At 55.7% G+C, this 13,306-nt stretch overlaps 1 protein-coding gene across 1 annotated transcript; it reads right to left on the minus strand.

Annotated features, from left to right (window-relative positions):
- Positions 1-834: 834 nt before the first annotated feature.
- On the minus strand, positions 835-13,019 carry NOL6 (nucleolar protein 6). Its single transcript, XM_006066695.4, has 26 exons — positions 12,776-13,019; positions 11,510-11,716; positions 11,306-11,422; positions 9,531-9,710; positions 9,037-9,205; positions 8,660-8,794; positions 8,409-8,572; positions 8,200-8,320; positions 7,936-7,994; positions 7,525-7,626; positions 7,218-7,333; positions 6,866-7,043; positions 6,586-6,708; positions 6,266-6,414; positions 6,041-6,116; positions 5,653-5,793; positions 5,425-5,542; positions 5,188-5,342; positions 4,934-5,097; positions 4,364-4,516; positions 4,042-4,139; positions 3,186-3,310; positions 2,973-3,062; positions 2,409-2,603; positions 2,192-2,293; positions 835-2,014 (listed from the first exon to the last, which is right to left on the minus strand). The coding sequence occupies exons 1-26, from the start codon at positions 12,827-12,829 to the stop codon at positions 1,865-1,867; spliced, it is 3,441 nt and encodes a 1,146-aa protein (XP_006066757.1). The 5' UTR covers positions 12,830-13,019; the 3' UTR covers positions 835-1,864.
- Between the last annotated feature and the right edge of the window lie 287 nt (positions 13,020-13,306).

The raw sequence follows: 13,306 nt of genomic DNA on the forward strand, positions 1-13,306 counted from the left end.
TCTGGAGTTCATAAATGGCACAGGGAGGGAGATGGACACAGACCTCAGTTCATACAGCCCATCAGTGTATTCCCTATGCTAGTTTCAACCCCAGACTAAGCTGTCCCACGACAGTGACAGGCAGGGATCGACACAGATTCACAAAGACTGACAGAATTGGGACAAAATTGGAAATCAGAGTTCCCGTATGTGGTTAAGCATCTTGAGGATAAAGCCAGCTAGCCAAGCATCAAAGTCCCTCTACAAACAGGCCCCTGCCTGTTGCTGAACCTGTTCCCTCACTCAGAATATGAGGATAATGAGGAAAAGCAGTACTTCATAGGGCTGGTATGATTGTATAATCAATTTCCTTATGTAAGATATGGAAAATAACAAAGCACACCCAGCCCTTATTAGGTAGACACTCAATAAACATCAACTTTTTTTTCTTGGCCGCACTGCGCAACTCATGAGATTTTAGTTCCCTGCCTGACCAGGGATTGAACCTGGGCCCTTGGCTGTGAGACCTGTGGAGTCCTAAGCACTGGACCAATCAGGGTCCCAACATCAACTTTTTATTACTTCTCAGGCCTTTCACCATCAAAACCTTACCCATTCTAGGCAGAGATCACAAATCAGGATTCTCTTTTTCCTTGAAGTCTTCTGGAGGCCTGCCCTGCCCTCCATCTGCCTGAGCCAGGGGCCCCTTCTGCCCACACCTGCGTCCTGCTTGGGCAGAGCACTGTACTAGCTGTCATGAAATCTGTTCAAATACGTTTCCTGCCCCCAAAGAGCTGACCTGCAGGAGACAAGGTCGAAACCACGTGGAAAAGGCAAAAAAGCCGAAGCCATGGGGAACTTAAAAAGATTTAATGTTAAATCAGAATTTAAGACAAGAGAAGAGTTTATGCCGCTGTACATGACTGTGAAGAGAAGTGAATGGACAGGAATTGCTCTGATGTTTCAGAGGAAGAGCACCTTAGGCTGAGGGCGAGGGAAGGGTTTAAGGAGGAGTCACTGTTTGAGCTGAATCTGGAAAAACAGCCAGGATTAGGGAGAAGCTGCTGGGAGGGGGGGGTGTGGACCAGGCTGAAAGGAAGCAGCACCCCATCCCTCAGGGCACTGGAGCTCCTGGAGAGCAGGTCTTGGTCCTGCTCACCTCTGCACCCCCAAGGTGGGAGCACAGAGCCTCTAACACCAGAGGCCAGGGCAGCATTCAGTGCTTTTTGCATCTCTCCTGGATGGGGGACTACCAGTCCCTCTCGCCACTTCGCCCACCCACCCCCTTCCTGTTTTCTGTGCTTTTCCACGTCCCCACCCTGGGAAGCAGCGGAACCAACACAAGAGGGCACTGTGCCCCTTCAGTGCGGTCTCTTCATCCTGTGAAGCCCCCTCTCCTGCTCAGTGCTGCCGCCCTATGACCCTCAGGCAGTGCCGCACCTTCGCTGGGCCCCATTTAAAAGCCTTGACGCTGCAGCGAAGAGCATACTGAGGTCAAGGCCCACATCCTGGCACAGGGGTGGGGACAGAGCCTCAGCCCTGGGCGCACAGTCTCTTCTCTGGACTTTTAGGAGCAACCTGAGAAGGAACAAAAGGCCCAGGCCAAGCTGACAAGTAGCTGGATTTCCTGGGTTCATTCGGTGTCCCCTCTGAGCTGACCCCCAGTTCTCCTCTGGTCAGGTCCAGGGGACTGCACGGGCCACCATGGCCCCTGTCCCAGTGCTGGGGCATCAGACAGGAAATCAGGACGGGGATTTGTTGGGGACAAGTCAGCATGCTCGGGCCAGCAAGCCCTCTTTGGAGGGTCTATCCACAGTGAGGGTGGTCATGCCTCTGACATCTTGCTCCAGAGGTCTGTCCATCTAGCTTGCTCCTAGGCTGGAGGTCACACAGTCCACCTCTCACTTCGGGCCTCCACAGCCTGGACCAGGCCTTCGCCCAGGATGGCAAAGTCCTCCAGGATAGCTTCGACATTGGGCACCATCACTGGCTCCCCGCCTTGAGACACCACTATGCGTCCCTTTGTGTTGGAGACCTGGGGGAGCCAGAGACATATGGATTGAAGTGTCATGAGAGGCATACGCAGAGACACCAAGACAGACACGCTTCACACCTGACACAGGGTCACCTGTGGAGCCACACACAGGCACACACGCCCACACGGAACACACGTGCACACTCACGAAGAGACAACTGTCACCGGCCAGCTCACCTTGAAGGGCTGGGGCTGGAAGCTGGTGGGCTTCCAGAGGACACCGATCACCTCTCCGCCATGCTGGTCATAGAAGAAAAGAGCCAGGTGTCCGAAGGCCTCCTAGGAAAGGGCAGGACAGGAAAAAGACTACAGGTGGGAACCTGATAGCCAACGCCACGGCCCCAACTCACCTGGAAGCCTCCCCCCCAGGGCCAGCCAGCCCTCAAGGACCTACCCTGAGCTGTGCCAGGTAGAGCTGAGGCGGATCATAGCCCAGCACGGGCATAAGGGAGGAGGGCCCTGGCTCACTGAGCAGGCCCCGGCAGAAGGAGGCAGCCGGCGAGTCCACGGCCTGGCGGTGCCGGGGGATGTGGCGGGGAGCCAGGCGGATCAGCACATCGTACATGTCCAATGGTGGCCGGAACACAGTCTGAAGAAGGGCAGGGAGGGCTCAGCAGTGCCCATTGGGGAGCTGGAAACTGGACCACAAACCCCTCCACAGGCCACTCTGCTTCCTTCTTTCCCTTAGGTCTGACCCCCCATTAGGGCCCATATGCTCATTTCAAGGTGGGAACACCAGGGCCTAGATGGTGGCAGCTTGGGTTCCACAGGAGGATTGTGGGCTACAAGAGCAAAGCTGCGGCCACAGTTCTCCAGCCTCCATAGCCAGGCACTGTGGAAGCTATGGTGCCTTCTCTGAATTCAGTCTCACCGAACAAGGGCCCGAGAACTCTGGGCTTCCATGGCTCAAAGGCAGAGCCCCATGAGCCCCCAGAGTCAGTCTGGGTTAGGGGCTTACCCTGATGTCTCCAGGCCCCCGGGGATCCATAAGCTGCTTCTCTAGGACAGGCAAGGCCTCAGCTGCCAGGATCACCAGCTGGTGGAGGATCTGGGGAGGTACACACAGGTCATGCAGGTCAGACCTGACCATGGGCCTCTCTTAGCTCAGGCTGGGCCTACTTTTTCCTTGAAGGAGAAAACTACACATTTGGGAGCAGGACTGCAATGAAACCTGGGGCGAGGGTCCGTCTTGTGTCCACACGGAGCTTTTGCGATCTTGGGGGGTAACAATGACCATGACGGGGAGCTTTGCCCGGGTTGCCAGGAAGACACTGCGGATCTCCGCCTGCTCTTCCGCTGTGAATTAGAGGGGGTCCTGGGTCAGCTGACCCCTCTCCCCAGACACCCCCTACTGCTCCAAGTCCTCCCACTGTGCCTACCACAGGGAGTCTCCAACATCCCCCACATGGCGTAAGTGATGAAAGGGACACCGCATCTGCCTCAATCGGGCAGGGTGGTAAACTCCCAGCCTGGGCCCAGAAGCAGAATTTTCCACTGCCTGGAATCCTGGTCTGGTTTCCGGGCCTGCACAAGCTGAGGCCTGCCCCTGGCCCCCCTCCTCCCCTGGGCTCCCACACACCTGGGGAATTAGAAAGCGGACACCCTCCTCTCTGCTGGGACCAGGAGCTCCTCACGTTACAAACAGAAGTCATCACTCACACTCTGAGGCCTGGGCGCCTACCCCCACCTGCACAGTTCCCTGCTCCCCCACCTTAAGACTTCTGACCTGGGCTGCAGAGTCCCTCTCCTCTCCTCTTCCCTCCACAGTCCCCTAGGTAGCCTGCTCACTGCCCCCAGTGGGTTCTGTTTCTGATCGTCACGTGGGCAAACCACATCTCTACTGTCTCAGAGCTCCCTGAAGGCTGGATCTGGTCCTCTTCCTCCTTAACATTTCCCCACCCCTAGGCAGCCAGAATCAGGAGTAGACATCCCGAGTTGGGTAAGCAGAGAGAAACCCTTGCCTGCCCGCCTCTGCAACCCACAAGGGGTAGTTCTTCCGGTAGTCTGACTTTCATCGTACCACTTACCAGTGAGCTCATTGTTAAGATTGACAATTAGGGGGTTGTTCTTCCAATCGAAGGTTGATATCAGGAAAAGGAACCGAAGGAAGCCCACCTGGGGGGAGCTGAGAGGAAGGAGTGAGCAAAGTGTCAGGGGCCCAGCCACAGTGCCCAGCCCCCCACAGTCTGGGGAGCCTAGAGCCCTTAGTCTGGACTGCAGGGGATGGGGGTGTCTTAGAACCCCTTCGGCCCCTAGTTTCGGCCACCTCTCCCATGTGGACTGAAGCAGGAAGGATGGCAGCTGACCCCAGGGGAACTTCCTGGCTAGGGGAAACGTGGAGGGCATCACCTGGGAGGGGTGAAGGGCTCAGGGTGCAGGAAAAGGGCAGCAGCCACCAGGTCCAGGCTCTCATCGGTGAGCTCCCCACCCAGGAGCTGGGCACGCACCCACCGCTTGGCCAGCCGAGCCACACCTGAAAAGGCTGGGTGCTGCTGCTGGAGCCTGTGGGAAGAAGACGGTAGAGGCAGTGAGGCGCAGGCACCTGGGCCCAAGGACAGACTTTCAGCCTGACTGCAACTGTTCACTCAACTTTCACCCAACACTGGCCTCTGTGTTAATGTGCTATATGATGATACACGTATGATCTCATGTCTTCCTAACTAATATCCCAAGAGGTTGTTCCTAGCATGATTACCATTTTACAGATAAGAAAAATCAGGTGTGTGTGTGGGGGGGGGGATTTGGGCTCAAGGGACAAAGCCAGATAAGTGGCAGGGCCAGAATCCTAGCACTTCTAGCGCTTGCCTGACTCCAGCCCAGCACTCATATCCCTAACTGGCCTAACTCTCCAGACAGATGGCCAGGAGAGCAGGATGGGACTGGGAGAGGGTCTATGAGAGCCTGTGCAGGTGGGCCTACCCATGCAAGGCGCTGGTGAGCAGGGGCAACTGCCTCGTGTCCCTCTCGAGGCGGAGGGAGGTGGGGGTGTCCCTCAGCGAGATCATCCCCTCGGGGCTCCGCATCTCTTTCAGGATCTGCGGCTCCCGCTGGTAGGCCACACGGATCCGGAACACAAACCCATCCTGTTGGAAGAGGGGAGGGGATGGGAGATGGGGCACCCTGACACCCCTGTCCCTTCCTCCCCCCGTATCCCTGCCCAGTGCCCGCCTAACCTTGAGGACGTCGGTGTGTGTGGCTGTGGCGCGGCATGGCAGCCCATGCTGCTGAGTCAGCAGCTCTGCCAGGCGCAGCTGGAAGGCAGCACGGACCCTGCGAATGGCCTCGGCATCCTGGGGCCACTGCCCACTGCCCTCCAGGTGACACACCACTGTGGAGAAGAGGGAGAGGCCTCAGTCTACGGCCAGGGGTAGACAGCAGTCCCTTTCAGCCCCTTGCAAGAGTTCCCTCACCAGTCATGGGCTCCACATAGGCTGGGCAGGGCTTGTCAGGCCGGGGCAACAGTGAGGCCCGCTCTCGCAGCTGCTCATAGAAGGAGTGGGCTGGACGGACTGGGGTTGGCGGGAACACCTGTGGGAGAAGGGAGGCTAAGGAAGAGGACGGGGAGCTGGAAGAGAGAGTACTAGGTGAGTGAGGCAGAGTGGGGTGTCACCCAGTGGAAAGGGCTCCCTGCTCCTGACCTCAGTATAGCGCAGCACAGGGTGAGCTCCCTGCACAGCAGACACGGTCAGTGGAAGACCATCCAGGCCCCACAGCAGGCGGCTGAGGTCATCGTAGCAACGCACTGCAGCTGCCAGGGCCTCCTCACCGGTGCTGGAGGTCTGAGGGGAGAAGAGACAATCAGGAGGGCAGGGCCTTACAGGAGAGCTGGACCAACTGGGATACAGCCTTGGCTCAGGCTGCTGCTGCAGAGCCAGAGGGCCCCCTGCTGGACACTCAGGGAAGTGCAGCCTGGCTAAGGTGGTGGGGCCTGTCCAGCCCCATTCCAGCCCTCCCCAAATCCAGCCACACAGGCTACTTGCCCAACCGTCCCTAGCCTTGACCCCAGCCCTGAACCAGGGCCCTCACCTCTTTCAGGCCTTGGATCAATGCGTCCAGGAGGCCCCCCGTATAGTGGACACAGGTATCTGGAATGTCAGCGTGGCTGGAAAAGGGGCACAGAGAGCGTGAGCACTGGGGGCCAGGGAGAGAGCTGCTAGACATGAGCAGCTCACCCCAAAAGCTTGGGCCAGAGCCTCCTAAAAGGCTCCGCAGCCCATGCCCGCCTCCTGGCATTCAGATGCTAACACTCACAGTGCCAAGAGATGAGTGACCACTTGGTGGGGAATGAGACGCTTCTGGGCCATAGAGGCAGCCTCCCAGACCACAGCTTCCCGGATGGCTCCATCCTGGAAACGCCGAAGCTCGGAGCGAGAGCCCCAGAACTGGCGGAAGTCGGCCGCCTAGGGAGAAGACGATGGTGGGAGAGATCAACAAGGAAGGGGTTCTGTCAGAAATCTCCCGACAGGCCTCGAGTCAGGTGGCAAGAGGATAGTCCACCCCACTCCTGCCAGTACACACGCTGAGCTTCCCAAGACAGGGCAAAATCACCCCTGAGACCCCCAGCTGCTCACCTCAGGCTGGTCAGCCTCAGGACCCAGCTCAAGAACACTGGTCAGCCCCTCAGGCCGGAGGAGCAATCCCAGGGTCAGGACGCCCGGATCTCTGTGCTTCGGTGGCTCCTGGCTGATGTCCCACTGCAGGGTGTAGAGAGGCTGAGCTCAGTCCAAGTGCCCCCCAGCTAGGTCAGGAAACCCCCTTTCTAGTTAGAGGGATGGGGTGTCTTGTGTATCCCCTGGGCCCCAGGGTCCTCCTCTCTCAGTCCCACAAACTCCCCAACCCACCCCAGCTCACCTCTGAGACTGGGGGCCGAGAGTGGGCCAGCAGCTGTAGCCGGGACCCCAGGCCCTGCTCCAGGAGGGTGGTGAGTGGGCCCAAAGCCGCTGAGACATAGTCCCCACCGAGATCCTGTAGCTCTGGCCACAGCTTCAGCCGGTGACACGCTGCCTGCAGGCGACTCAGTGGACGGAGGCTGGGGGGTGGGGGGGCAGGGAGGGACAAAGGTGGGGGGCATCAAGTACTGCTGGCCCCAGGTATCACCCCCGCCATCACTAGGGAGATCGATCAGAGTACCAGTCTGAAGATCTCGGTCCCCTCACTAGTCCTGAGGCAACAGGACTCACTGACATATCACCCTGAAACTCACTGCACAATGTGGTCAAAAGCCCGGATCATGGGTTTGGGAGTCATCAAGAGCAGCTGGAACCCATCGTCAGCTTTGCTGTCCAGCAGTGCCATAGACAGCCGAGCCTCGTGCTGCACCTGGGGTCACGGAGCAAGCAAGGAACCCGCCATGTGAGACCACCAGCACTGCTCTCTCCCCTGCTGGACCCAGGGCCCAGACACAGCGACATGCTCTAGAGAGGAGTTGCTGGTGTCCAGGTGCTGGCAGAAGGGACAGGGGCTGGGCTGGGACACTGGGGGAACTCAGGACAGTGGGAGACAACTGGTACCTGGTGGTAAGTGGAGGCAGTGATATCAGCACAGAGGTTGAGACGGCCCGAGGAGTCCAGGAAGACAACAGGGAAGGCCTGGTGGAAGTCAGCCAGGGCCGGCTGGGAGAGGGAGAGAGAAGCCAGTGAGGGCTGGGCCTTAACTTCAGGGCTCCGGGCGCAGACTTCTGTGTGTGTGCTAAGTCGCTTCAGTCATGTCCGACTCTTTGTGATCCTGTGGACTAGCCCACCAGGCTCCTCTGTCCACGGGATTCTCCAGGCAAGAATACTGGAGTGGGTTGCCATGGCCTCCTCCAGGGGATCTTCTAGACCCAGGGATCGAACCTTCGTCTCATGTTTCCTGTATTGGCAGGTGGGTTCTTTACCACTAGTGCCACCTGGGAAGACCAGACTCAGCACCGCCCTACTCACCAGGGAGGGATCTGAGCTGAAGCATAAACTGATCCCATTGACGGTCAGATCTGTACTGGCTGAAATGAACCAGAGAAGGTGGTTGTGTCAGAAGGAATCCCCCTTTCTAAGGACCCAGTCCCCATGACACCCACCCTCCAGACAGGTGACTGCAACTGTCTGCCTCTGAGGTTCGCTTTACTCCTCTGTCTGAGGACAATAAAGCAAATGATCCCTGATAGGGATGATCAGGACCCTTGGCCTTTCCGAGTCCAGCTGCCTCACCCAGAAACTGCAGGGTGCTTCTCAGCACCTGGTAGCCGCTCATGGTGGTGTGGATCTTGCGTGTGGACACGAGGAAGGCCACCACCATGGAGACAAGGAACCCGCTGAATCCTCCCAGGCCCTGAGGGAGAAACAGATGGAGAGGCCGATGCTCAGAGCCAGCCCACCACCCAGCGAGGCCCAGGGAAACCGGGCCACTTCCAGCTCACCTTGTCCAGTTCCCGCTGCCGCAGCCAGACCTTCAGAAGTGCCACCCCATCCTTCAGTCCTGAGGCTGAGCCCAGCACAGCTGACAGCAGCTGCACGTGGGATTCAAGGGCTGTGTCCTGCAGGAGCCATGTGTTATAGTGGGGGGTGGGGGGTTCTGGGCTACCTGCGGGAGGAAAGGGGAAGCCGTGAGAGGAGAGGGCCCCATAATACCCTTTCCTCCAACCCAGCCTTGACATCACTATCTACTCACCATCCCCAGAAGGACTTTGCCCTTGGTACCAGGCAGAGCGCACATTGCTCTTGGACGGCAGGAGGCGGCACAGGCGGAAGAAGTCAGGTGGAGGGCAGGGATGCAGACGAACGGTGACCAAACGCTCATCCTTCCCTAGGGGAAGACAGGTGATGCTGAGACCCTGCAGCCACCCTGGAGTCAGAGAAGCCCCTGCACTACCCTCCCAACATAAGGGCCCCATGCCTGCTCACCTCAGAATTTGAGGTCCCAATACCTTTCCCCTGAGACTTGAGGCCCAGGTCTTCTCTCACCATGGACTTAAGGCCCCTGTGCCTCCCCTACCAGATGTGTCCATCACCCCGTACTGTGCCTTCCACCCAGTGTGTGCCTCCTACCGTGAGGCCGCAGCAGCAGCGAGGGTTTCAGGTGGCAGCCGTTGGTGTAGGAAAAGCGAACACTGCCGAAAAGTGGGTCCTTGGCCAGGTGGTGAGCCAAGTAGGCCAGGTAGAGGGCACGCTTGCGGAAGTAGCGCTGGTTCAGCCCATCCTTGTCCTGTAGGATCTCCTGGAGGCAGTCAGGAGAAGAGAGAGAGACGGCCAAGTTGCTTAATTGTTGATGGAGGACTTGGGGGCCAAGATGAAGCCAAAGTGAGAGCAAAGCTTGGCAACCCCATCTGCTGGCGAGGATGCCAAAGTCAAGGCCAGTAACACCATATCTTGGATGAGGAAGGCAAAGTGCTGCTCCTTCAGGACAACTGCAGTGGTCTGTTCTTTGGATTCAAAATTCAGATTTCAATCCTCTGGCAAGTGGGAGGTGGGAAAAAGAATGGGATCCAGGATTTGTAGGTGGTGAAATGGCAGATCTCTCCATCCCAAACTCTGGATCTTACCCTGGGTATGGTCAGTGCCACATCCACATTGATGTCCGGCCGGATGCAGGTGCCCAGAAGGTAACTTCCCACAACAGTGACCTGGGCTGGGGGCAGGAAATGGAAACGGCCCTTCACAGTATAGGGTACTTGGTGGATAGGGACTTGAACCCCATCTGGGAGCCATGCCTGGTTGGTCAGCTGCGGGGACAGAGACAGTGACACATATTTGATTACCTTCCTAACATGTCCCCTTAATGTCTAGTAGACATCTCAAATTCAACACGTCAAAATGTCTGAAACCAAGATCCTGATCTTCCTATAAATATGTCTTCCCCATTAAGGCAACTCCATACTAGCTGCTCAAGCTAAAAATGTTTAAATCACCTTGACTCATCTCTGTTAAGAACTCCCATTTTGGGACTTCCCTGATGGTCCAGTGGCTAAGATTCTGCACTCCCAATGCAGGGGGTGTGGGTTCAATCCCTGGTCAGGGAACTAGATCTCACATGCTGTGACTAAGAGTGAGCATGCCACAACTAAGACCCAGTGCAGCCAAATAAATAAATACAGGTTAAGAGGGAACAAACACCCATTCCACTTTCAAAAGGTATCCAGACACTGATCACTTCTCTACTCTATCCTAATCTGAGCTATTTTTCAGTGGATCACTGCACAACAGGTTCCTGATTTCATCTTTGTTTCCCTCCATTCTACTTTTAATAGTCTGGGTGAACTTCTTAAAACTGAAGTTAGATTACAGAATCACTTTACAGAACAACAACAAAACAAAACAAAAATGCTGTAGTTATCCCCATCTCACTCAAAGCGTTAATCCCTCAGTTGTATCCAACTCTTGGCAACCTGTGGACTGTAGCCCTGCCAGGCCCCTTTGTCCATGGAATCCTCCAGGCAAGAATACTGGAGTGAGTTGCCATTGCGTTCTCCAGGCAACCTTCCTGATGCAGGGATCAAACTCAGGTCTCCTGCATTGCAGGCAGATTTTTTACTGTTTGAACCACCAGGGAAGCCCCAAAGCAACAGCTCAAAGTCCTTGTTCTGGTGCACAAGGACCTGCATGATATACCCACTTCCTCCATTACTTTCTAAACTGACCTCCTTCTATCTTCCCTTCACTCATTCCAAAGAAGTACCAGACCTATTCTTGCCTTTGAGCCTCTGTGTTGGCTGTTTCCCCTTCCTGGAATGTTCTTTTTCCCTTAAATATCTACATGGCTGACTCACTTTCTTTACACAAATGTCACTTTAGTAAGGCCTACCTCAACCACCCTATTTAAAGTTGCCAACCACTCTCATCCTCTGATATTCCAATGATCCCCTTAATGTGTCCTTCCTTTTTCCATAGTGCTTACCACCACTTTCTAACACTGCCATACAGTTTACTTGTCATGTTCATTATATTACTGTCCATATTCCAACACTAGAACACAGGCTGCTTTGTTCACTGATGTATCCTAAGAACCCCTGGAGGAGGGCATGGCAACCCACTCCAGTATTCTAGCCTGGAGAATCCCCATGGACAGAGGAGCTTGGTAGGCTACAGTCCATGGGGTTGCAAAGATTCGGACACGACTGAGCGACTAAGCACAACACATCTAAAGAACACAACTACTGCAGGGCACATAAGTGTTTGCTGAATGAACAAATAAGTGTGCTCCCAGCTGAGTCTCCTGGCAGTGAGAATGAGCTCCCTAGCACCCCATCCCCTTCAAAGAATAGCAAGGTCCCTGAGGACCTTTTCTGGGCTTTCCAGTTCCCGCCACTACTTGACTTACCTCTGTCTCAGGGGTTGAGGGCACCCTCATGATCCGCTGGTTGGCCTCCCGTAGGAAAGTGTCAATCCGCTCTTTCTTCTTCTCTGACAGCCTCACTTCCTTTAGTAACTCCTCTACCTGTAAGATGGTGCAGGAGAGAGTACTACTTCAACCTCAGGGTCTCAGCCCATCCCTCTAACCCAAGCCCCAGTCACCCAACAGTACCTGTAAACGAAGCAAGCTGGAATGGAACAGACTCTCAGTCTCCCGAAGGCGACTGAGCTCCTCATTGGTAGGTTCCTTGTACAGTTCTGCCCGGCTGAGCTTCACGGGCTGCAGGAGGCCCTCCCCCGGAGACCCAACCATCTTACGTTTCTTTAAGGATTCCTTCTTCCCCTCTTTGCCTGTGCCTTCCAGAGCTGACTCCATCACCTGTGGCCAATGAGAGGGAGAAGCCAGGGTGACATCACAGACATCCAGCATCCACCGCCTGACGTGCCACAAGGACCAGATGCAGGTAAAGGCTTCACCTGCTTCTGGTCTCTCTTGAACAAGAATCAGATTGTGTAAAACTCAGAATAATTTTTAGTTAAAAGAACTTACTGAGCTCTAGACTGAAAACTCCTTGAGTTGAGGGTTCCCATCTATCTAACAGCACAAGCATGTAGCTCTGCTTGGAGTCAGTAGGGGTAGCAGCTGAATGGGCCCTGGAAGCAATGCCTGAGCTCCTTGTACTTCCAAGTAACAAGACCTTCTCTTCTGCTGAGTTAGTTCTGGAACGTCGCAAATGCCATCTCCACTCTTGCTCTATCCAAATCCTGCCAGGTTACACACACGCACCCCATGCCCCAGCAAGCCCTGACTATAGGCTATATCAGTATACATTAAGTGCTCAGTGATGGAGCCTACTGGCTCTGAAGGATATACTCAATAAATCATTCAATCCTTATAATAATCCTAACAGAAAACAAACACCTGAACTAAGCTCCGTTGAACTCGTGGTTCCAGTTGGTATGATTAAACTGTGAGCAGGCTTCAAACCCTGGTCTGCGGGATCCCAAACCTCTACCCTGCAGCCCTGGGCTCCGCCCCCCTCCATGGTTCCACAGCCGGAAGAGCCTTACTGTAGCGCACCAGGACTGCCACCACGTGGGGAGCACAAAACTAGACACAGGAGGGGAGAAAATCCTGCACAAGGTCCAGAAGGACTCAGGGAAAAGACCCAAGCCGCAGAAGGGAATGGAGCGGGTCTATTCAATTTCAAGGTGTAGAGCTAACGAACAGAGACCGTCCACAGGCTTTACTACTTTGCAAGTAAAGCCAAGTTCTATCTCCCTTAGCAAGACCTGTCTCGGGATCCTAAGCTGGAAACATCGGGGGAAATGAAGCTCTTCCCTAAAGGGGCCACTCTCGTGCCCCTCGCTAGCAAGCTGTTAGGTTCTGCTGTCTCCGGCACGCTGCGCATCCCTTCCTCCCAGGCCGCTCGCCCACCTCCGGCTCCCCAGCAGTTCCGCGATGCTCCGCTCTCGCAGCTGCAGGGCCCATCCCTCACGTATTGCTCTCGCACTTTGGGTTTAAAGTCCACTCGCTCTGAAGAGATTCTACCCACGTTGGCAGAAATGCCCAAACCGCGGCAGAAATGCGGGTACCGGCGTTAACGAGCCTCATGGCAAAGAACCCCGCCCAGTGCCAGAGCCATTGGGTGAGTGCCCGACGAGTCGCTCGCCATTGGTTTCTGTCACTCTCCAGGACCGCCCATCACGGGGGTGGGGCCAAACAGAGTTCTCCGATTTACGGCCTCTTTGCGACGCCAGACCGGAAGCTTGCCGGCAACTTGGCGGTTGCCTCCGTTTCCTCACTTCCCCCTCTTAGAACACCAGGGAAAGGGCGGGGTTGGCTTGGGCCTTCTGGGGAGGGTTTGTTTACGTAAGTGATTCCTCTTCTTGCTTTATCAATTAACCAGTCTCCTCAGTTCTACTTCCAAAATATGTCTGGAGTTTATTCATTTTGTGTGTGTGTGTG

Source organism: Bubalus bubalis, chromosome 3, assembly GCF_019923935.1.
Source record: "Bubalus bubalis isolate 160015118507 breed Murrah chromosome 3, NDDB_SH_1, whole genome shotgun sequence".
NCBI lineage: Eukaryota > Metazoa > Chordata > Mammalia > Artiodactyla > Bovidae > Bubalus > Bubalus bubalis.

Bases quoted from the DNA above. Each gene is read 5' to 3' on its own strand.
- NOL6 (XM_006066695.4), bottom strand. From the start codon at position 12,829: ATGGGCCCTGCAGCTGCGAGAGCGGAGCATCGCGGAACTGCTGGGGAG. The intron at 7,995-8,199 runs GTGAGGCAGCTG...GGTTCATTTCAG, and splicing joins AAGCACCCTGCAGTTTCTGG to CCAGTACAGATCTGACCGTC. The intron at 4,517-4,933 runs GTAGGCCCACCT...TTCTTCCCACAG, and splicing joins CTCACCAGCGCCTTGCATGG to GCTCCAGCAGCAGCACCCAG.